The 26,017-nt window shown below is 39.4% G+C and overlaps 1 protein-coding gene across 1 annotated transcript; it reads right to left on the reverse strand.

The window, feature by feature from the left end:
* lepr (leptin receptor) lies at positions 1–25,523 on the reverse strand. The gene is made up of 21 exons (XM_041277457.1): positions 25,198–25,523; positions 19,265–19,311; positions 19,016–19,071; positions 16,951–17,229; positions 15,035–15,158; positions 13,866–14,071; positions 11,272–11,417; positions 10,864–11,008; positions 10,009–10,296; positions 8,925–9,039; positions 8,574–8,773; positions 8,027–8,175; positions 7,458–7,611; positions 7,219–7,301; positions 6,465–6,681; positions 5,308–5,432; positions 5,177–5,273; positions 3,859–3,954; positions 3,667–3,772; positions 3,132–3,207; positions 1–1,179 (listed from the first exon to the last, which is right to left on the reverse strand). Coding segments are annotated over exons 2-21 (3,468 nt in total). The 5' UTR covers positions 19,267–19,311; positions 25,198–25,523; the 3' UTR covers positions 1–375.
* Positions 25,524–26,017: the final 494 nt, after the last annotated feature.

The raw sequence follows: 26,017 nt of genomic DNA on the forward strand, positions 1-26,017 counted from the left end.
TTTGACAATAAATGCTTTATTTTAATCACAAAAATATATGGAATCCAATCCAGATATGCAACCAGTTTTGCAGTTACACTGTTCCCACAGAAGGCACTGTGTAAAATCACAATTACAAAGTTATGCCTTTTCAAAGTTTTGACAAAATCATCTCCTGCTGTCATTAGAAAAACAGCACACTGAGAAAGTAGTTTGGTACAAACCTTACATATCGTAACACAGGACTTTACAGATACTGAAACACACAACAGAAAAATAGAAATCTGTTGTTATGTTAATGTTAGTCATGCCAATAAATCACCTTTGAATTGATCTGAATTGAATTGAAACAAATAAAATGTTTAGTTCTTAGCAAGCTTTTTTTTTTTGTATCATTTATTTTTGTGCTTTGGTTATTTTTGGAATTGCATTAGACACTGCTCGAAACTGGGGCATATATAACCTGCTACTCTTCTGAGGTAAATCTGTTTTGTTCATCTTGAATTGAAGCAGAGAATGGCAGCTCAATAAAGGATTGGCTTCATGTCCTGTCTCATCTCTACTGTCCTGGCACGGAACCTGTGCATCCTCTTTCAAGAACTTTTCCTTCACCCCCTCCTCCTCAGTCGACACCTGCCCCAGGTAGTAAATGTCTCTTTCGGGGCACGGATCATCGAGAAGACTGTAGTCCTGGTCATCAGAAGCTTCTGAAAAGCCCTCTGAAGAATTAAAGGAGCGCAGCATCTGCGGGTTGATCTGGGCTAAGTGTATGCAGGACTGATTTTCCACCTCCCACAGATTGCTGGGGAAGGACCCAGAAATGTCCGAGTTGTTAGCGGAGAAGTTCCCCTCGTCGGAGGAGCTGCTGATGCTTTTCTGCTGTTTGTATAGATCGCTGTGCTCTCCCGGGATCAGAATGGTGGCGTATTCTATTTGGGGCTCTCCTGAACTCTCTGGGTAGACAACCTGCTCCCTCTCCTCTTCTTCAGTGTGGCTGTGTTGCTCAGAAGGGGGGGGATCCTGCTGCGGTTCATGACTTTGGCTCAGTGGGACATCCAAGGCAACTCTGGTCTCCTTCTCCTCCACACTTTGTTTCATTTTCTCAACTATTACAGCTTCGGAAATTCTATCTGATTCCAAGAGAAGCGGGCCAGATGTCAGCCTCTCGTGGTGCTTAAAGAGGTTTCTGATGGTTTCTGCCTAAAATTACAAAGTACACAATATTTCGTTACTTTCCTTTTGATCTTCAGTTACACCCCTAAATACCCGAGGCCCATTCGCCCTCAAAACCACCCTTTAAATACACTGGCTAAAGATGTACATAAAGCAGTAGCATGCCACAAATTTACTGCAGTGCATTTAATAGCAGCATTGCCCCTTAGAAATTAGACCCACTAAACAAGTGTCAGCATTTCTATTTGAAAACATTTTTCTTCCATGGATTCTGTGGATTATGCTGTGATAACCAATGTTGCAGTGAGGATTATACTGTGATAACCGGTGCTGCAGTGTGGATTATACGGTGATAACCAGTACTGCAGTGAGGATTACACTGTGATAACCAGTGCTGCAGTGAGGATTACACTGTGATAACCAGTGCTGCAGTGTGGATTATACTGTGATAACCAGTGCTGCAGTGTGGATTATACGGTGATAACCAGTGCTGCAGTGTGGATTATACGGTGATAACCAGTGCTGCAGTGTGGATTACACTGTGATAACCAGTGCTGCAGTGTGGATTATGCTGTGATAACCAGTGCTGCAGTGTGGATTACGCTGTGATAACCAGTGCTGCAGTGTGGATTACACTGTGATAACCAGTGCTGCAGTGTGGATTACACTGTGATAACCAGTGCTGCAGTGTGGATTATACTGTGATAACCAGTGCTGCAGTGTGGATTACACTGTGATAACCAGTGCTGCAGTGTGGATTACACTGTGATAACCAGTGCTGCAGTGTGGATTATACTGTGATAACCAGTGCTGCAGTGTGGATTACACTGTGATAACCAGTGCTGCAGTGTGGATTATACTGTGATAACCAGTGCTGCAGTGTGGATTACACTGTGATAACCAGTGCTGCAGTGTGGATTACCTGTGAGTGCTGCAGTGTGGATTACACTGTGATAACCAGTGCTGCAGTGTAGATTATACTGGATTAGTGTGGATTACTGTGATAACCAGTGCTGCAGTGTGGATTACACTGTGATAACCAGTGCTGCAGTGAGGATTACACTGTGATAACCAGTGCTGCAGTGAGGATTACACTGTGATAACCAGTGCTGCAGTGAGGATTACACTGTGATAACCAGTGCTGCAGTGAGGATTACGCTGTGATAACCAGTGCTGCAGTGTGGATTACGCTGTGATAACCAGTGCTGCAGTGTGGATTACATAACCAGTGTGATAACCAGTGCTGCAGTGTGGACTACGCTGTGATAACCAGTGCTGCAGTGTGGATTACACTGTGATAACCAGTGCTGCAGTGTGGATTACACTGTGATAACCAGTGCTGCAGTGTGGATTATACTGTGATAACCAGTGCTGCAGTGTGGATTATACTGTGATAACCAGTGCTGCAGTGTGGATTATATTGTGATAACCAGTGCTGCAGTGTGGATTACACTGTGATAACCAGTGCTGCAGTGTGGATTATACTGTGATAACCAGTGCTGCAGTGTGGATTACGCTGTGATAACCAGTGCTGCAGTGTGGATTACACTGTGTGGTTTAATTGTAGGATGGATAACACTCCATGTCTCATGGAATTTTAAGATAGCTTGTGACTCTATTTTACTATGCGTTCACAGTTCCAAACAAGTCTCTTAATTATATAATTGAATTGCCTTGTTTCAAGTTGGAACATGGTATTGGAATGAATTGTAACTGTTCTGATAACAACTGTACCACAATTGCACATTTTATAATATTCTTTTCTAAAATACAGTTTACTAATTTTAACACAATAACAAGCAAAAATAAAGAATACAGAAGGGGTATATATATATATATATATATATATATATATATATATATATATATATATATATATATATATATATATATATATATATATATATATAATGTAATATCACTGTTCTGTTGTTTTACACTTTGTATGTTTACAGCTCAGTCAAAGATTTATACCTTACCTTTTTAAAGTCCACTCCTTGAGCCCAGGAGCAATTATTAGGATTAGGCACATCTTTCCAAACCAGCTTTTTCATTCTGGCAAGGCAATGACAACAAAAACAATGATAACTTAACAACTTCCTTTCATAAAGACAGATACAGTGATCCTCCATTCCTCTATAGAGATACACTTAGGGGCTTTTTCACATGCCCGTTTCTTTTAGAAAAAACCCTAAAAGGGCCAGTTTTATTGTGTGCTGTCGCGTTACACTGATTTTCAACAGACTTTGTCTGTCTGTCACCGGTTTTTATACACCTTCTTGTATTGCATTTGACAGTGACTCATTATGGACTATGCAAGCTTCATTAGGAATTGGTTAAACATACATAGAAAATGCAAATCCATACACTCACCTATCTTGTTAGAGAATTGCAGCATGAGGTTTCACATAATGATTTGCTTTTCTTAACTGGGATAGCTAGTGTTTTTCTATCTGCACATACAGTATAAAATATAACAAAACAAAAGCAGATATGTATGATAAATGCACATACTGGTGTTGGGAGATTGCAAGTGTCACAAGCAGAACAGCTGACAGAAAAGCAATTATAAGAAGTAGTATGTAGGCTGCTCCTTCTCCTCTGCTTCTCCCATTGTCACCTGAAAGAACAACACAGACCTGCATCAGCAAACAAAAAAACCTGGCCTCTGTGTCCAAGAATGATGGGAAGCTGTGTATCACTTGCCTTTATTGTTTATGTAAAACTTCTCTGGCCATCCCTCCCCTTCTGGGAATATTGGGTACAGAATAAACCTGTACGCATCATGTACAAAAAAGGCATCTGTAAGAAGAAAATGAAATGTCAAATATTGGGATACGCTATATGCTAAACCAGTTTCACTTTAAATTAGCCTGAAACCTAGAATCCTCAAACCTTGAAAACAGTTAGGATTCGTACAGACAGAGAGAGAGAGAGAGAGAGAGAGAGAGAGAGAGAGAGAGAGAGAGAGAGAGAGAGAGAGAGAGAGAGAGAGAGAGGCGAGAGAGAGAGAGAGAGAGAGAGACGCATCCGGTAAAGGCGCTCCATGTGGTGGAGTGCAGGATGCACCCTATAGCCTGGACACCGCCGGTTCGAGTCAAGGCTATTCCACTGCCGACCGTGGAAGGGAGCTCCCAGGGGGCAGCGCACAGTTGGCCGAGCACCGCCCAGGGGTGGTTGCTTAGGTTGGCCAGAGTGTCCTCGGCTCACCGCACACCAGCGACCCCTGTAGTCTGACAGCGTGTGTTCGTCTTTCCCCTCCTGACCATTGGGGTGGTAGCACTGAGCTGAGCCTAAAAATAATTGAATATTCTAAATTGGAAGAAAATAATTAAAATAATTGTCGACTACTACATTTTTTGAAAAAAAAAGCAATATCACACAGCAAATGTATCTGTTTAAACTGAATTCATTACTCATCCTATTTCTTTAAAAGCAACGACCACAGAATAAACGACTTACCTCCAGAGGGAGCCCCCAGCCACACTTTAAACAAAAGTTTAACATTACAGGGGTCTACTGCATGCCCAGAATCAATGGTGCAAAAACAGGGTTTAGGTTGACATTTTTTTAATTAGTTCACAGCACATGTATTACTTTATATATTGCCAAACTATATGGATCAGGCACAGTCTGCAAAATAATCAGAGGCAGCGACACAAAATAAAATATAAAAACACAAGGCAGAGTTCCGGTCAAGTGAAGTTAATAACACCAAACAAACAAACGCTGTGTTATTATTGTTAGGCTGACACCATGAAGAATCGAGCAATGCGGAAAACTGAAACCTGTTTTCATTATCCTGAAATGAAAGTTAAAAACATTCTGCTAAAACTCCTTGTACCCTGAGGGTTATCACAGTGAGCTGTACTCCAAGCAATTGAATACAATATTACAAACGTGCAAAGTGCAGGACCTGATGTCTTTAGTGGCCAGTATAATGTACAATTATTTGATCAAATTCTTGAAACATTTACATGCATTAGAAGGACGTTTCATCACAGTGCTTTGAAAGTAAACATACCAGATAAGTAGTATTTGGCGGCCTGGTTTGAAGGAGCTCGTACCCATTTAAAGCTGTCCTCCCCTCCTCCTCCTCCTCCTCCTCCTCCTCCTCCTCCTCCTCCTCCTCCTCCCCCTCCTCCTCCCTCTCTCTTTCTTTTGATGTTCCCATTCAATAACGAAAGACTCAGGAAGAGGGCTGCCTGGTAGGAGTTTCCATGAAAGTGCTGCACAACTGCTGTTTACAATGGATGCACGGAAAGACTGAACACACTGTACTGCAAAAGAAAGGGACATGAGGTACCGTTCACTATGGTGACTGGTATGGGAAATACACTCATAAATAGCTCTTAATTATAATATATATATATATATATATATATATATATATATATATATATATATATATATATATGTAAGGTACCAGGGAGGGGGTTAAAATCCTTCTCTGCTAAAAACCTTGTGAGAATGCACATTTGGGTGTTATGGGGTTTAATTGTGTAATTGTTTAATTGTTTAGTAATCCCCTGCACCTGGTGGTAGTTGTAAATTAGAGCCAGGTGCAGGGTATTTAAGAGAGGCAGCCAGTCTGTTCCAGGCTGCTGTGCGTAGGGAGGCAGAAGGTGTGGTCTGCTTCCAAGCAGTCAAGGTAAAGTGCTGTGTTAAACCTTGTGAGTTGTGTTTGGGTTACAGGTAAACAGCTTAGCTGTCCTGGTTGAGTTAGGTTCCAGACTGTATAGTTAGTGCTCCAAGAAGGAGCTAGGTGTTTGTTTGTTTTGTTTAATTTTAATTTAGTTGATTGGTGTTTATTAAAAGTGTGCGTCAGCACTTAAATCAATTCCATTTCTGTGTCCTGGGTCTACTTTGAAAGGGGCAACGAACGTGAAAAGTGAAAGGATCTTTTACAATATATATATATATATATATATATAATATAATTAATCTAATTAGATTGCCCATTAGGCTAAATAATGCCAAGCATTTGCACAAGGGCTAATACTGTTTTGTTTTTCCACAACTGGGTATTTCCATTAGGTCCTGAGCCATTTATGACAATTCGAAGTAATGATGTATCAAAATAGAAGTACTGATAGGCAGCATTCACAGGATCTCATTGGAGTGCAGGCAAAGCATGTAACAAACAAAGGACTTGAAATATCTCAATCCACAATTCACATGGTTAACCATTACCAGAACAGGCTTGGAAAATGGAACCACAGCTTGGTGCAAGAGTAAAAGCTTAGTCAATACAGGCTACACACTGGCATTCTGTACTTTAAGTGTACCAAAGTCAAATCTTTCTTTCTTACTTTTTCTCGCATGCCTTGATACATTTAAAATGTAGTTTTCCGTTGAAGATCCCAAGGAGTTGAAGGCTATGACTGACACACTGTGAAAGTCTTCTGTCCAGGGAAAACTATAGGCAGTGGGGCTGCTCAGGTCATCAGACCACATGGAGCCACTGGAGGTTTGATGCTGGACTCTGAAGCCCTTCACAGTACAGAGGACTTCTTTTATATTCAGAGGCTTAAAAATAGTGGTGAAAAATACACATTCAATATAGGATAGCAGAAGTCTAAGACAGAAACACAGCATTCCAAATGTCTGAACTCATTACTGTCCTTCATTAAACATGACTGGACGCAGTGCAGGCTGATCATCTCTGCTGCTCTATGAATTATTATACTGTTTCTTCTTTTAAATGAAAATGCTAATGCAAATTCAAAAGTGAGCACTGGGCAATATTACACAGTACAGGCTATAAATGTCCTTCCATTTTTTTTTTAAAAGGTTTTATACTGGGTGTGTTAAGTAAGTGAGTGGCTCAGAATGAGTTTTTTTCGCTCACTCGGATCACTGCTAAAATCTGCTCTGGAGCTCTCTGAGCTGCTCAGAGGGAGCGGAACTGAGCCTGCTGTTCAGTGGATTCTTTCACTGACCTGCTCTGAGCGGCTCACTTACTTAGCACACCCACCGTACTTCAATATATCTTAACTTTAGACAGCGCCTTTCATGTTCAGCGCACTTACGTGTTATCCTGACCATTCTCAGAATGATTCCTACCTTCAATAACAGAGTAACATTTGCTTGCTTGGTCACAGTGTCCTCGTGGATTACTCTCCAAAAATCTGGACCCCTTGCTGGAGCTGCAGCAGATCACATTAAATCAGTTGACTCACTTACTGAAATCACGTCATCAATGATATTTAAGCAATGGCATCTAAAGGCACAAGTGAAGTCCAGTTTTCAATCTGGATTGGACCCATTATTTCCAATATGGTATGCTAACTTCTGTTGCTTACCCCTAATATCATTAACCCTAGTGTTCACTGGGCTACTCCATGTGCTCCAGTGTCCAGTCCCATTGTGCCTCTTACAACGGACCTGAACCACATAGACAACACAGGGATCCGCCACTTCCATCAAAGCCTGTTCATTATATACACTGCCAAGGGTCTGGAAACAAACAAACAACAACAAAAAAAAAGAAATGCAACTGAAAACTAAGCTAAACTGTTTTATAATGATGTCATGTTTTCACTTTACCATGGTCTTCAAGGCTTTTTTTTTTGTTGTTCTATAGCAATTTTAATTAATTTTTGATATTGTCAATTAATTTAAATCAGAATGGGGCACATTACAATGCATAATTTTTTTGTATCACCATGTTATGAGATTATTATAAAAGTTGCACGAATGAGCTTTTATTGCTTTTTATTTGTAGTTTCTAATTAAAAGAATCCCCTCTTCAGCAGTCTTTCACCAGTAGGTGAAGCAATGCTTTCTGTCACTGAGTACCCTCCTCAAACTCATCTTGTGCTGTTAACTGACAGGGTTAACATGGAAAAAGCATTTTATTCTTCAGACACACCTTCCATTTCCTGTCCTGCTCCTCTCCAGAGTAGCGAACCTCAAACTGAAGATCATAGACAGGCAGCTCTCTTCTCTCCCAGGTCACATTCAAGAATCCTCCAGTCCGAGTGATCTCTGCTTTTACATTGAAAGGAGGATCTGGCTTTACTAACAAAAACAGCAAAAAGAATACAAGTTTATTATTAAACTCTCTGGCAAGTGAAACATCTTTGCTTCCTTCTGTTCCTCTAGATAAATGCTTATACAGCTATGGCCAAATGTTTTTTTTTTTTTTTCTTTTTAGGATTGAGACATCGTTTAAAAAAAAAAAAAAAAGGTCAGTTTTCTGTTATGGAAAACTACAAAGCAGTATGTAATTCATTGCTGACGTAACATTATTCAGCAGGTTTCGTTCAGTTTTTTATTTATTTATTTATTTATTTTTATTCTGTGGGGTGATGCAAAACTTTTGGCCGTAGCTGTACATTACAAAGTCCATTTCCAAGAGGCATAACCCATCCTGTATATTCCCGTCACATTTCACTCATTTAATGAAACATACTCACCCACATCCATTGGAGTGATGTATGCTGGGTGAGATCTCACTGTTACCAGATTGTAGTGGATCTCAATCCACATTATGTGGCAAAAATACAGGTAAAGGGGTTGAAATGTGCACTCGTCATGAACGCCTAGCTGGCACTCCTTTGCATCAGCGCCATGCAGGTCATCTTGCAGGGTATCACAAGAGATGTCATTCCTAATACTTAAAAGAGATGGAAAGAATCACCTGCAGTTGCAAGTAATTTTGCAATATTAAGTTATAATGTCATTATTGTTAATATTTCTAAACTTTCTCTTTTGATCACTTATCCAGCTTGTACCGCTCCCCTCAGCCCTCTCATCTGTTTACTCACTGGTATATGAACCGGACACTGCTTCCCTGGGGCAGCTGTATTCCATTAGGATTCCATTTGCAAGTCATGTTGGTTTGGAATCCATTGGTTTCACAAGAGATCAGAAAGTTGACATCTAAAAACAAAGAACATTTCGGTTTAATATAAAACAATGTTGGATACATTTTACAGGTGCAACATGTGCACTGTAATAACACAGTTGTTACAGTATTTATTAAATACACTTAATAATAGACTCTCAAGTAGCAATTTACTGCGCCTTAGATGATGGCACCCAACAGACAGTACAGAGCAGGTGCAAAGGCCCCAATTAGCTCATAACTTGTAGATGTAAAGATACAATGAACATTTAATGTAGTCTCTGTCTTTAAAAGAATAAGTTTGGAAGGAGTACACTGTGGAGAAGGAGATCTACGTCTCCTGTTCTAAGGCTCCAACACTGTTACACTGTTAAGTGGAGAAGGTAATTCAAGTTTCCCATTGTAAAAGTCCACTCTATGTATGTGATGTGCTGTTTCAGCATAATTTAAGACAGATGTAAATATAGAATCTATAGGGACTATATATGCTTAACAGAGACAATAACCAAATGAACTGCTTGGGTGAGTTGGCTGAAAAAATCTCCTCTATAACCAGTCTGAAAGGGCATTCCCAGTTAGACAGTAATATGGCTAATTATTATTTTGACTGTAAGCTAGATGACTACCATTTTTCAGCTAGGGAAATGTGTTGCAATAATTGTCTTGTTTCTGTATCTTGAAAAACCTATGAAATCAAATGTAATCATGTTAAGAATAATCAATATTAATCAATAAACCGTGTAATTCAAATACTCTATTAAAGTCGGACTGTCTGTTTCATTATAATAAATAATAAAGTTGCCACAATTCCGCACATGCACTAAACCTGCACACTGAACACAAATCCATACAAAAACATAGTCATATACCCTATATAGAAGTACAGACCAAAACTGACAACAGAAAGTGCAGGAGTGAAAAAGTGCAAACGTCTCGGTCAATTCAAGACCATCCTCACATAACAGCGAGTAAGAAAGGATTGCCTTACTGTACTTCAAGCTTACCGACAGCATAGATTTGAGCATAGCGGTAGTTGCAGTCTGATGTTTCGCCTGTTTGCTGGCAACACTGTAACAGGTGATAAGTTCTGGGTTTTGAAGGGCTCACATTAGGCAGGGTGACCCTGCTCACATGGTCATTCACCACAGTATACAGCTTTTCAGGAACTTTTTCGGATGCATTCAGCCACCACACCACCTTTTTTACACTGGGGCTCCGGTTATTAAATACGCAGTATACAGTTACATTCGAACCAGCAGCAGTCAGCACTGTTGCAGGAATATATGTCACTTCTATGAAAAAAAAAACAATTGTGAATATCTGAAGTATACAGCACTGTACACCAGCACCCTTTATGGACTTCAGTATCCATGTTCCACTGTTTAGACCACTCTGCTCTGCTCTTTAAACTTGTATGCCTAAAAACAGTTTTTTTTTCTCCCATTTCTGTTCAAAATTATACATATCAGGTGTTCAAAAACAGAGCAATAAAAGCACAGATGTTCCTTAGAGACTACATTCCTGGAGGCTTAACAAGTAGCTTCTATGAATGAAGTAAAATCTTCATTAAAGAATTTCTACAATTGCTTTTGTAAAGAAAAGTCAATGCTGCTGTAATGCAGTGCCCTAAGCTTTGCAGAGAGAAATAATGCTATTCTTTTTAAAACAATAGCACATTTACAACTGACCACCACCAGATTGCACTATTTATCAACTGTCTATTTTATTTTATTTTTTGAATGAAAGGTAAACAATATAATCATTGTAAGTGGCAGCATCGCATGGGCCATTTCCTCAGCAGAATGTGGTATATAATAATTCCGCACAGTATCCTCTGTGGTGTTTATTCCCTTACTCACCATGCACCCTTATATAGAGGGGTTCACTCCAGCTACTCCAGAGACCAGGCCCCCTGTCCCTCTTGCAGCGAGCCTGAGCAGTATAATCCAAGCCAGCTTTCAAATCACCAGGAGTCACATACGCCTCCAAGACACCTTCTATACTCTGTGTCAGAAAACAACAAACAAACAAACGATACCTGGGTGTACAAACTGAATGTAACATAGACCCATTCAGGGGTCTAGTTTGACTGTCCAAAAACGCTGGTGGGTCTAAAATTTCAGTGGTAGATTTTCCACGGACCTTATTTCACTGTATTTTTGTTGGATATATTAGTGTAATTAGGTGGGTCGATAAATCTACCCCAGGGTTAAACACCCAGCCCCTTGGGCTTTTGTTCAAAGAGATCCAGTTATGTATACTCATACCGTCCAGGCTTTTTCAGTAGCACTTGCAGAATAGCGGACTTCATATTGCAGATCGTAAGGTGCTGGCTGTGGGCTTCTCCAGCTGATCCTCGACTCCCCCTCTGCAGTCATCTCGTACTGCAGGCTACGTGGTGGGTGAGGCTTCACTGTGGAATGAAAATCACTCACTGGTCTTTAAACTAAAACCAGATTTCAACTGGTTTGAACAAATATTGATACGTATCTAAAAAATCAATAAAGCAAATACAAAAGATAATAATAAGCAATAAAAAAATAACAACTTAGCACAACTAAACTTGGATGTCAATACATAATACATAATAATGGGCTTAAAATCACTTTACCTTGAAGATGGTCACATTTATGTGTGGTAATGGCTTTCTTAACTGAAGCTTAGGGGAAGATTCAACCCAACAGCACCCGTGGTACTAGCTGTCTATGGCAGCAGTCAGTCTATACACACGTTTTAAATAAAAGGGTCTACAATTTTAACCTACATTTTTGTCAGTTCTTTACAGATGATAATGTTCAATTACACTGCATCTCTACAGGGTCAAGAGCTCTCATTTTCTTGCTGCAAAGAGAATGTTAGAAAGCCTAGCTGTGCTCTACTGTGTGATTTTCTGGAAACCAAGAAGTCTCTTCAAACGATCTGTAATGTTACACACATTAAGTGTATCCATATTTTGTTTTATTTTCATAAAAAGATCATATTTAAGGGATACATTATATTATCTACATGTATCCTACTTTGTGTGTTCTGTGTCATTATCTATGTTTGTTTCTGCTTAGGTGGTTATATACACTTCCAAAATCGGAATTTCTAAATGGAAGGGATTTTAAAGAGTGGGGGAAAATGCCAGCAGGTGTCTTTATTTGAAAACCAATACCCTGGCAATCCTTATGCTGAATTCCAAGCTGTGCCTATTGTTTTGGCCAGTGTAGCCTACAGCCAACAAATTCAACATTTAGCCAGGAGCATACTGTACAGTCAGCTGAATCAAAAAGACAAATAACTGACAAGTATCGCTTCAACAGCTGACGCTGGTATTAGCATGCTGTAAGTGACTCTAAACAAACTGAAATGATTGTGCTTTATCTAGAGTCCAGCTGGTGACAAGATTACATTACTGAAGTGACGCTTCCTGTTTCCTAACACTGTGTCCTGTTGCTATAGTTTCTGGCCTTCAGTAAACATCCTTTCTGGTGAGAAGTTAATCATAATGTATTTAAAGTGGGCACGTAGATGGAAGTAATAAATGTAAAGGGGACCCTGGCTTTTCAAAATAAGTGTTGAAAGTGGTCTTTTTCTTAACCCAGTTTGTCCATAGCCGACAACATATGCAAGCAATAATTTGAGGTTTAGACATACCTACAGTTCAAGTACATACTGTCGTAGCAATCCCATTCTGTTCATACAGGGAGTGCTGTGACGTGTGTTAATCAAAACTCTAGTACTGTTATCGCAGGAAAACAGGATTTTCAATCCCACAGATAAAGTATATGGCAGAGAGACTCCACTTGTCATAGCAATGTCTTGAATATTCTTTGGATAAAACCCAAAGACTTACACAACCTAAACTACGCAAGTAGGAATACAAGCCACAGTGCTCCGCTGGTGTGTCTACTATTGCCTGGTTTATCTACCTGTTGTTTCTTTATATAAATCCTGACCTCACAGAAAGTGATTTCAGTCTGTTTCCAATTACCTTCCCCAGATATTGTCAGCATAGTATTTCCTGCAGGTGTGATAAAGAATCAAAATCTAATCTTTTTTTTTTTTTATCTCCTCCCCACCAGCCTACCATTTTCTTTCTGGTGAACAGGATAGTGTGATATATGATACTTCGCATGACATGGCTTTGTACACCTGGTTACATAGCCAATACACTGCACTAGCAATGCACTTCATTCCAAAAAACATTCATATTTAATTACCAGTATAACAGCTAAAACAGGGCAGTATTAATTATCCAGCAACATGGTAAATATTAAAGCTGTTTTAAAAATCACACACATTTGTGATAGTGTTACATGGATGAGGACAATCATTGTAGAGAAATGTGGCCTGTCACAATGCTCCTATAAAGTGTATGTTCACAAAATATCTTTAGATTGATATCTGACTGGAAGATAAGAATGAAAACAACAGTATTTGGAAGACAGGGAAAACAATGTGAAATATATATGTTTAATCAAGGAATTACACAATTAAAAATGGGTTGGTATGTGTTCCAACCCGCTCATTCTCCTTCCTATTATTTACTGGTTCCAGGATCTTTCAATAACTAATCCAACTCGGCTCAAAACAAGCATGTCAGTGTAGTTCAGGGGTTGCCCAGTTGGCCCTTATCTTAGTCCGCTGTAAATTGTTTTAATTGAACGAAATAAGCCTCCATCCAGACTCTAAAGTAGTTACTTATTTTGTTTTACTGGTTACCTGTGATGCAACCCCCCTCTAGAACTGTGACTGGACACCTCTCCACTCCAGGTGACTGTTTAACTATAGTATGTTGTGCACTCCAAAAAATAACCCCCAGAACAAAGAACCCGCTTGTGAGTTCCAGGTTTGGGGTTCAGAGTGTGAGACTCACCAAGGTCTCTTGGAGTGGCTTGAATGGCTGGAGCCTCGACACGGCTCTGGTGATGTGTGACTGATAGGAGCAGGGTGTAGGTGTAATTCATGCTGATCCCAGGTATGACACACTGCAGGGCTTCCTCCCCAGAACAGCTGCATTGATCAGCAAGAATAACAGCTTCTCTGTGTCCCCCAGACAAACCCTCCGAAGAGGAGTCTGATCTAAAAAAGACAAAAACATCCACAAATAAAAAAACAAAGTCTACCTCATTAAGGATGTTTTATTTATTCCTGAATTTTGCCTGTATACATTTATTTAATAATAAATAATCAGTTTAAGACAGATACATTAATGAGGTTTATTCAAATGATTGAGCGCAGTATGCCTGAGTTGGGAATACACATTGGTCACATGGTTTTTAAAACATTTAAAATAGAGTTTTGAAGTTTACAGAACTCTTAACACTTTTCTGGAAAAAAAAATTAATGACAAACCATTAGTTTGCTATTTTATGGTGAATGCATTCTTGAAAATGCATTAAACAGAATAATGTGCTGTATACTGCAAAGCAGAAGGGTTAAAAAATAGAAAGAAACTATTTGGCTCCAATTTGTTGTTTTATTTTCCAGTACCGTTATACAGTATTTCTAATGTTTGCTGTACAGAAAATCCCCCGATGCAGTAGCTATTAAACAAAAACATGTGCCCCCTTCAGATCCCGTGTTATTCTCCCCTGCTGTAGCAGCGACTCAAAAAATTATTGCAAGTCAATTTCCTGTAAAACCATAATGAATGAAAAATGTAACCCAGCACGTTTAATGGACTCTTTCAGCTGCTCACATTTAAAAGTATCATCCCATATATTATATATATTATAACAGCTTACACTTACTGATATTAATTAATAGGGCAGCCACATAACATATAATCATTAGACCTTCTAGTTGAATGAAGAATAAGCATTCTTCAAAGGCGCTGTACAAGTCAATCAGCTTCAGAAGGTGTAATATTTCACAACAGCTGTAATGTTTGAAGGTGCATAAATACTCAAATGGTCTGTTTTAATGGTATAAACAGCAGCTTAATTTAATACCACTTATTTCATTTCATTAATTAGTGAGGGTAATATAATTGTAATACATGGAAATTTATTGCATATCTTTAATTGGAAGCAAATGACTTACATTTCATAATGCAGCCTCACTGCAGATAACATGTTTGTGCCTGGCGGTCTGCTGCTTGGCATCAGATTACAAGTTAAATGGCTCAGGTTTCCATCAACCCAGCACAGGATGTTCAAACAGAAGACTGAAAAAAATGAGCACAATAACTCAAAGTCAAAGTGCGATGAAATGAATTAATAGCAAACCAAGGGAGAGGATTATTATATCATCCCAGTTTAAACACAGAAAATAAATTTTATTGCGTTTCAAAATGAGATAAGTGTTTTGTTTTAATGAAATTCACTGTCACTACTGCAGAAATCATGACTATCTTAGGCTGCATACACTGATGTGGTTACGCTGGATGAGTGGTAAAGCACTGAATGGGTTGTTTTTGTCCATTTCTTGTTTTTGATTCTCAAGACATTGGTTCCCTTCCTTATTGTTTTCTTCCAGTTAAAAGAAAAGCAATTGCCAGTCTCAAAGCATGATACACATGTATATCCACATACAAGTAACAGGTGTTGCAAACAAAAGAAATAACAACACGAAATAATAACTTACAATTGCCCTTATATACCCTACAGTAGCTGAAATCATTCAGACATTAAATGAGAAATAAAAACACAGCACTTGCATAAGTATCCTATTCTGTATCATCATTCATTGAAATGTCCTAGGTGCACAGTGTGCACTCATTTAAAATGAAGGGATTCGGAGAGTTTTTGACATTTGCAGTTTTGTGTTCAGGTGTGTACATCTTTGACTGGCATTTACAGGGTCAAAAAGCTGTGCAGGATTTGTAGATTGAATCTACAGGTACCCCTTAGTGACCCACAAACACACACAGGACAGAACAGGTGCAAACCTAACGAATATATTTGAAAAGTCAGCACAAAGAATCATTGCCTGAAGACAAAAAAATGATTTTCCTTTCTGACACTTTTTCTGCTTTATTTCATCAGTGAATTGAGAGACAGAGGAGTCTATTCATTAAATCTAAGCAGTGACGATGGTTTGGTTTAGATTAATCACATGGCCCTTGAGTCACAAGGTTCTGAAAATCAAACAGTGTGTGAGCATCTCGTTAGTGCATCTTCATAAAAGTCTTCAACAGCGTGTCACATGTCAGGAATGGTCCAGTTTTAATGAGTTAAACAATGACTTTATTTACATCCTCTTTAGATCAGCTGAACAGAAGGGTTTTAATGATCTGCTGCAGCGTACATCTCTTGTATTTTAATTCTATTATTGACACAGATCACAGTGTACATACAGCAGCTGCATAATTAAATTAAATAAATTCCTCCAAAAGACCAGGCCAGCTACTGTCAAGCTCGACACCTGCACTCCAGTGAAGAAAGGTAAAGACTCACACACCTACACTCCAGTGAAGAAAGGTAAGACTCACACACCTACACTCCAGTGAAGAAAGGTCAAGACTCACACACCTACACTCCAGTGAAGAAAGGTCAAGACTCACACACCTACACTCCAGTGAAGAAAGGTAAAGACTCACACGCCTACACTCCAGTGAAGAAAGGTAAAGACACAACTAGAGATACTGTAAGCTTCACATTTTCTCTGGTTTAAAAGGCATTAAGCTCTTCTTTAGCTCTCTGCAGAAAAATGTAACCCTTTAGACCTATGAGCACATATTATAACTGGCATTACATGGATAATCAGGATCCATATTAATCAGATTTTCTTTTTACTTATTTAAATGACAAAATCCTTACCTTCATTTTGGGCCTCTACCATTAAAACTTGCAGACAGTTTGTGCACTTCCACTGCAACCCCTCCACTATTCAGAAAACTAATGAATATACTGTATACTGGTAAACTTAATAAGCAAAGCCAGTTAGAAGTCAGAAAATGGCATCGCACAATACAAATAAATAAATACTACTGTAATGAACATTGTCAGGAATCTTACCTTCCATAGCCTTGTCATCACAAAGAGATCTCTGACTGTTAATGTCACTCCAAAGATGGCAACGCGTTTCATTCCTGATGCCTGATCCAACCAGGTCAGTATTATGGGGGCTCATGGCAGTTTGCTTGTTTGTTTGCTTGTTAATGTTGCCTAGACTTCTCTGAGAGGGATTTATTCCTGCATCGGACTCATTATACAGGTTGCAGGACAATGAAAAGTGCCAGGAAGGAATCTGAAATGCATTGGCCTCTCCATCAGTAAAAATCTGAGCAACGACACCTGAAGATGGAAAAGTCTACATGTAAAATGACAGGCGTTACTGTACAGTAGGGTTTACTATACTTATCCAATACCTCTTTACACTATATACTGTAATGCAAAACCACTTTTCAGAGACACTGAGACATTTATTGCAAATTAGAAACAAAGAAATGTTCTATTGATTTAGATGGCATTTCAGAGACTGGTCAGAATATATTATATTCTGACACAAGATGCTGTAAAAATGGGCGCTGCTTTTTTTTCTTTAATTTAGTAGTTGCCAGTTGATTTTATCATTTTCTCCCCAATTTGGAATAGCCAATTATTTTTACACTCAGCTCACCGCTACCACCCCCGAGCTGACTCGGGCGCGGCGAAGACGAACACACGCTGTTCTCCTCTATCCTGTGTCATCAGCCGACCGCTTCTTTTACACACCCACCATGCAGCCACCTCAGATCTACAGCGTCGGAGGACATCGCAGCTCTCGGCAGCTTACAGGCAAGCCTGCAGGTACCCGGCCAGACCACAGGGGTGCGCTGGTGCACGGTGAGCTGAGGACACCATGGCTGACCTAAGCCCTCTCCAACTGGGCAGCACTAGGCCAATTGTGCGCTGCCCCCAGGAGCTCCTGTCCGCGGTCGGCAGTAGAACAGCCTGGACGTCGCCAGTTTGAGTCCTGCACTCCACGCAGATCGCCTTTACCAGATGTGTCACTCGGAAGCCCCTGGGCACTGCTTTTTAACTGTCCTTGTCATATTTATGTGTTTTTCCTGTTAATATTTAAGAACACTTTCTCAGGAGTCCTGGAAGGACGTACTGTATTAATTCCATATTTTACCTGAGAAGAAAACAAGTTTTTATTGCAATAAGGGAATCTACTGATTAATTATGTGTGCTTTGAATCTCCAGTAAAATGGAGAATGTTCTTCAATATCAAGTGCCTAGACTTCAAGCAGAATCATTATATAAGGCACTTCACAACAAAAACATTGGGTTTGATGTTGGCGTTGTACATTAGGGTAGATGGTTTCAAAAATACTGTGTTGAAAACTAGGCAACTACACAAAATAAGAACATTTATAGGCTTTTTCCATTATCCCCAAGACAACCAAACCTGTCTGGAGACTAGTTCCTCCCTCTGACTGAATCAGACCCATCATCCAGTGTTGAGCCTCAGCACTACTAGCTCGGACAGCACTCAGCAATGGAACCTTCTGGGTGGATTGTTCAACTACCAAACTCACTCTCAAGTCCGCCATTGTGTTTGCTTTATTCAGCAGTACTGTTTCATGAACACATTTTAAAATGGAAGGATTTAGGGGTTCATTTCTGTACAGTAAACAATAGAGAGCTGGGGCCTGACCACGGTCACATTTGTGATTTTGTAAAGCAGTTGGATAAAGAAACTCCTTGTATTTGTTTTATGTTTCACTGTTTATCCTGTATGTAGAAACCGAGATGAATGCATCGTCTACAGTACTGTTGTGTAAACAGCTCTAATGTTCAAAGAACTTTAATTTTGAATTTTTTCAGGAAAAAAATACCTTGAATGGAACTAGTTGGCATGTCATTTTGAAGTGTGTAAATGCTGCACATACCTATCACAGAATTATGATACTGAAGTTTGGTTCTCCAGCTGTGATCAGCATTACGGAAGCATGGTTTCGATTGGTTAGTTCAGAGTCTACTGTACTGTGTGTCTAAAATCCGCTTGGTTAAACATTTTGAAAAAAGCAAAAAACAACACGGCGTGGTAAAGCATGCGTACAATCTGAAATTCATTTTACAAGTAGATACTTACCTGCTTGAAGAGATGCAGCCAAGCATAGGAGATAAAAAAACTTTTCGAAAGAACCCCTGGACAGGGAAAAAAAAAAATATATATATATATATAAAAATATACATACAGCAGTGTTCGGAGTTTCAATACACTTTGCATACAATGAAAACATGATCATTCAAAGCCGTCACCCTCTACCAGTGGTGCTTTCCATATTTAATTGATGTACTTATTTTGCATGGAAATGAACAAAAAATGCTTGTAACTCACATTATTTTACTTGTAGGGACTCATTCTTCACATGTATGATTGATAGGCTGCAAAATAAGATGGTAAAACTAGCGTCAAACTGTCCAGTTTTCAATTTTGAATTTAGCTGATTAGCAGGAGTCATGTAACCAGGAATTCAGTTACATGGGGTTTCTACATTCAACAGTAGGAGTCCCCCAGTATCACTAATAACTGAATCAATCTGGCATATGCTTCCTCTACAAGGACTGTGCACCCCAAATTTAAGAGGGCTGATCATTTTCTGGTCCTTCATACACCTTCTTATGCTAAATACTGTATGTGGTCAGAAATAAAAGTACCTAATTAATTAATAATTAAAAAAAAAAATGTTAATTAACGGTCTAAATGGAACTTGAGCAAGACGGCTACAATGTTTTTTCTGTTTGAAAACAATTATGTAAATGTGGCTGTTATAATAATAAATAAATAAAACCTGTGCACTATGTCCTTTATTCCAACTTCTAAATACTGTATACTATACAATTGTAGTACAGTGTGTGTGTGTATATATATATATATATATATATATATAAAATGCACAGTATATTCGTCAATCATGTAATAATTTTCAAAGTGTGTACAAGTGTGTTGTGTTAGCTGAAAGCTTGCTATCTATTCAGAAAAAATAACAGCTGTTCATAAGGAGCTGTGGGCTCCACTGCCTGCTTCTGAGAATACTGAGCACATTCACGGGTGTGTCTCCATCACCCAGACTTCATTCCCTGACAGCCAGCAGGAGATTGAAGTTCCTACATATCCTCAGTCTTATGGTATATGGATTGCCTGGCATCAATGTAAAGATTACAATAAAAGTTAACCTCTGAATAATTGTGACCGACAGGGAAAGCCTAACATTTTATTTCATTAAAAATTAATGATCCGTGTTAAAAAAATAATGAAAATCCTTTCCCCCTTGACATATTCTACAACACATACATAAAAACAGACTACGTTTTCTTTCAAGGTTCTCTAATTTTAAACAATTATGAGCATCTGTGAAATCGTTAGTCATACGCGCCTAGCCTTACTCTTTTAGCCTTCAAAAATACATTGATGTTGATTGCTTATGAAATCAAAGGCAGTTTGAATAGTTTGCACTGAATAGAGGTGGTTTGAATAGAGAGGAGCAGGTCCCAACAGAGGGAGGTGCTGATCAGTATAGAGGGCTGTAAGTGTTAATGTTAATATAGAGAGTAAGAGACTCCGGGTCCCAACAGAGGGAGGTGCTGCTCAGTGTAGAGGGCTGTAAGTGTTAATGTTAATATAGAGAGTAAGAGATTCCGGACTCAACAGAGGGAGGTGCTGGTCAGTGTAGAGGGCTGTAAGTGTTAATGTTAATATAGAGAGTAAGAGATTCCGGACTCAACAGAGGGAGGTGCTGGTCAGTATAGAGGGCTGTAAGTGTTAATGTTAATATAGAGAGTAAGAGACTCCGGACCCAACAGAGGGAGGTGCTGGTCAGTGTAGAGGGCTGTAAGCTTTAATGTTAATATAGACAGTAAGAGATTCCGGACTGAGGGAGGTGCTGGTCAGTGTAGAGGGCTGTAAGCTTTAATGTTAATATAGACAGTAAGAGACTCCGGACCCAACAGAGGGAGGTGCTGGTCAGTGTAGAGGGCTGTAAGCTTTAATGTTAATATAGACAGTAAGAGACTCCGGACTCAACAGAGGGAGGTGCTGGTCAGTGTAGAGGGCTGTAAGTTTTAATGTTAATATAGACAGTAAGAGACTCCGGTCCCAACAGAGGGAGGTGCTGGTCAGTGTAGAGGGCTGTAAGTGTTAATGTTAATATAGACAGAGAGACTCCGGTCCCAGCAGAGGGAGGTGCTGGTCAGTGTAGAGGGCTGTAAGTGTTAATGTTAATATAGACAGTAAGAGACTCCGGACCCAACAGAGGGAGGTGCTGGTCAGTGTAGAGGGCTGTAAGTGTTAATGTTAATATAGACAGTAAGAGACTCCGGTCCCAACAGAGGGAGGTGCTGGTCAGTGTAGAGGGCTGTAAGTGTTAATGTTAATATAGACAGTAAGAGACTCCGGTCCCAACAGAGGGAGGTGCTGGTCAGTGTAGAGGGCTGTAAGCTTTAATGTTAATATAGACAGTAAGAGACTCCGGACTCAACAGAGGGAGGTGCTGGTCAGTGTAGAGGGCTGTAAGCTTTAATGTTAATATAGAGAGTAAGAGACTCCGGACTCAACAGAGGGAGGTGCTGGTCAGTGTAGAGGGCTGTAAGTGTTAATGTTAATATAGACAGTAAGAGACTCCGGACTCAACAGAGGGAGGTGCTGGTCAGTGTAGAGGGCTGTAAGCTTTAATGTTAATATAGACAGTAAGAGACTCCGGTCCCAACAGAGGGAGGTGCTGGTCAGTGTAGAGGGCTGTAAGCTTTAATGTTAATATAGACAGTAAGAGACTCCGGTCCCAACAGAGGGAGGTGCTGGTCAGTGTAGAGGGCTGTAAGCTTTAATGTTAATATAGACAGTAAGAGACTCCGGTCCCAGCAGAGGGAGGTGCTGGTCAGTGTAGAGGGCTGTAAGCTTTAATGTTAATATAGACAGTAAGAGACTCCGGTCCCAGCAGAGGGAGGTGCTGGTCAGTGTAGAGGGCTGTAAGCTCCGGTCCCAGCAGAGGGAGGTGCTGGTCAGTGTAGAGGGCTGTAAGCTGTTAATATAGACAGTAAGAGACTCCGGTCCCAGCAGAGGGAGGTGCTGGTCAGTGTAGAGGGCTGTAAGCTTTAATGTTAATATAGACAGTAAGAGACTCCGGTCCCAGCAGAGGGAGGTGCTGGTCAGTGTAGAGGGCTGTAAGTGTTAATGTTAATATAGACAGTAAGAGACTCCGGACCCAACAGAGGGAGGTGCTGGTCAGTGTAGAGGGCTGTAAGTGTTAATGTTAATATAGACAGTAAGAGACTCCGGTCCCAGCAGAGGGAGGTGCTGGTCAGTGTAGAGGGCTGTAAGCGTTAATGTTAATATAGACAGTAAGAGACTCCGGACTCAACAGAGGGAGGTGCTGGTCAGTGTAGAGGGCTGTAAGTGTTAATGTTAATATAGACAGTAAGAGACTCCGGTCCCAACAGAGGGAGGTGCTGGTCAGTGTAGAGGGCTGTAAGTGTTAATGTTAATATAGACAGTAAGAGACTCCGGTCCCAGCAGAGGGAGGTGCTGGTCAGTGTAGAGGGCTGTAAGCAGAGGGAGGTGCTGGTCAGTGTAGTGTAGGGCTGTAAGCTTTAATGTTAATATAGACAGTAAGAGACTCCGGACTCAACAGAGGGAGGTGCTGGTCAGTGTAGAGGGCTGTAAGTGTTAATGTTAATATAGACAGTAAGAGACTCCGGACTCAACAGAGGGAGGTGCTGGTCAGTGTAGAGGGCTGGTCTCCTGTAAGTGTTAATATGCACAGCTGGGCACTCTGGACAGACAGGAAGACCTGAAAGCATCAGCCGAGTCTTGTCCCATAAGACCCAGGAGGGGTAATCAACGGATATCTAAGGTAACTAAATACCCCCAACCTATCACTAAACTGGACTGTCTCTGTTACACGTTTGATTTTAATAACCCTGGTACACACATTCGAATTTGAATCTCTAAGCCAGCATTGAGATCACATGCACTGTTACATGTTTGATTTTAATAGCCCTGGTATACACATTCGAATTCGAATCTCTAAGCCAGCATTGAGATCACTGAATTATTACCGAACTGTCCCCAGGGTCAGCTGTTTAGATAATCTTTTTTTAAATCCGGATTTACTGACAGAAGATCAGGCAGCATGGATGTTGTTTATACTGTAATACAATAATTGCATTGTCATTTTGAAAAACGCCAATAAGCGCATCAGAAAATCCAACCAACTGGATACAAATCATTTTATCACAATATCAAAATGTTTATCTATATCGTTTACATTTCTCTGCAATGCACCTTCCAGCTTGCTTACATCTCCTAAAGGTATAATAATGGTCTTCTGCAGGCACACAAGCTCCCTCCATCAATCCAGTCAACTTGCTTATGGTTGTAGTGAACTAGAAAGACAAGCTGTCCACATATAGAATACATAGGGGAGGCTGGGGTTGGTTGTCACAGTGCTCATAGCTATGAAACTAGATGGCGCAGGCAGGTGATGCTAACACTGAAATGTGTGTTCTATTGTCTGGAAGTCAACCATCTTGTAATTTGAGGTCAATTCCATTCAACATAAAGGTTAGCACATATTTCATTTATTTTCACACCCAAAATAAAAATTGCATATCTTGTTATTTATGTTATAACTCTTAGTAGTATTGGAGTTTGTTTGAACTGGTGGCCATGTTAAACAGAACCAGATATTGGTTCTATCTTTTGGTGTAAAAACAAAACCAGTAGGTTCTCCCAGTAGTCCTGAGAGAATTAAATTATCATATAAAGTCTAGTTGGGGCAGGCTGTCACATAGTTTTGGGGGTGGTTGTCACATGTAAATCATATAGGAAGAAGGCTTATTTTTTCTTTATACTTTTTTACACCAAAAAACCATGTAATTAAATAACCATGTAATGCTTATTTAAATGATTTCCTGTTTGTCTTCTGGTTCTGTGGCGGCTGTGGTATTATTTTGTAGCATGGGTCAACATTTCAAATAGATATAGGTCTGTATTTTTTATGTTCATATAAAAACTTTTTCTGTCATTGTACACAGTAGAAACTTCATGTTATTAAAAAAAAAAAATGTTGCATTATTGTCTACTGTAAAAGCAAGAACATACGTTGTGACAACCAACCCCATATCGTGTGGCACCCAACCCCAATATGGGGCAGGTTGTCACAGGTGACCGGAGCATTTTCAAACGTCTAAATATCATATTTGGAATAAAGTTATACTAAAATAAAAAACATCAATTTGTAGGTGAAGAGTTATTCTTCAATAAAGCGAGGAACAGAACCTCGCAGCATGGCACCAGATTGAGGAGAATAATAAAGAGTAAAAAGTGTGACAACCAGCCCCGGTCTCCTCTAATCACAAAAAATGTACACATTGTACCTCAATTAAATACTCACAACCCAATTATTAATTCGATTTAAACAACAACAACAACATTTTCAACTATTACAAAATGACATATTCCATTTACAAAAGGAGTTTCTTTTCATTAAATATTAAATGCACTAACCCTGCGTTGAAATACTATTAATGCAGCACTGGCGACAACATTTGAAATGTCTCAAAACATCACGCGTGTGTGAGTGTGTCGTATATCTCATGAGCTATGATTAAAATTTTTAGTAATTAAATTCCACAGCTACAACTTAGCAATCTACTCCAGGATCCGTTAACTTGGTTGGTAGTCCCCTTTTAATAAGTTAAGATATTTAATAAATATTTACAATACGCATCTCATGCCAGCGTTTGGTACTTTACTGAATTTTGTTCTTTTAAACAGCGCAGATTAAAATTTATCCTTTAAATAAAAAAATATAATAGGAACAGCATTATACTGTTTATATCGTTCTTTTTTTTCTCAAAATAAATAAAACCTTTTTTTATTGTTTAATTTAATTTGACAAGTCAACAGTAGTATAAATAGAGGTTAACTTTATTATTATTATTATTATTATTATTATTATTATTATTATTATTATTATTATTTTATCACGTCTTGCATTTTAAAATAAAAACGTCACTTATCATTATTTTTTTAATTACAGTACGGTAGTTGTGTTTACAGTTAATTAAGCTAGCTGCTCCTATCCTGTGTGTCTTCAATAATGACAAAAACAGTAGGCTGCTGTCGTTGCGAACTGTCACAATATAAAGAAAAAAACCTGCGGTGAAAAACGCTTTAAATCTCGAAACACTTTAACGTGCATTCATTTTTATTAAAGTTAAATGGAAATTTCCCCACAGTTTTGATTTAAAAAAGAAGAGTACGCGTCCTACCTGAGCGCTGGCAGGGGTTGTCGCTCCAGCAAGGCGCTGTGAAAGTGATTGATGTAGCGACGCTGCGCACTCGGCTGCAGAGACATACTACAACTCCAGATACAATGAATTGACACGGCTAGAGGTGGAAGAGATGAGGAGAATGAAAACTAGACACTCCTAATAACGCCCAGAATCATCACCGCCGCCTGACAGAGTGCAAGGGGTGCATTATGTGATGTGCGAGTGATCCATTATTTCAGATCTCACGATTATGCTTGGAAAATGTCCAGGGTCAGCAATGTGGTGAATGAAAGTATGCACCTTACAGTAGTGAGCTAGTTATCTAGATTTTAATAAACGTCAGAAACTGTCGTTCAGCTATACTGTAACCAACCTGCCACTCTATGCAGGTACAGTATAATCACTCCCTGTGCAACGAGTATAAGGATTCCATGTTGGATTCACCTCTGTAATAAGAGTTTAGCGCAGCTTATAGAAAACTAACCTTGTTTTTGGTGCAGAATTACAGTCCTAATGAGGTTAATTTTGAAACATAGCAAATTTACACTGCAGCCCAAAGTGACACATTACACATTTCATTTTCTCAGTCAGCTCAATGACATCATCAAGCTGTCCCTTGTGTATAACATCATGTTCGAGTGTGCTGAAAAAAAAAAAAAAAAAAAAAAAAGCAAAGTTCACAAAGGATTAGCAGCTTGCTCATATCCAGCTGTTTCATATTATCTTAATCTAACTCGCTGACTATTTTAATCATACATTCTACCGAAATTGTCTCAAGCAGTTGGTGCTATTGCTATCTATCTATTAGTTGCAGGAT

Source organism: Polyodon spathula, chromosome 18 (genome assembly GCF_017654505.1).
Source record: "Polyodon spathula isolate WHYD16114869_AA chromosome 18, ASM1765450v1, whole genome shotgun sequence".
In the NCBI taxonomy this organism is placed as follows: domain Eukaryota; kingdom Metazoa; phylum Chordata; class Actinopteri; order Acipenseriformes; family Polyodontidae; genus Polyodon; species Polyodon spathula.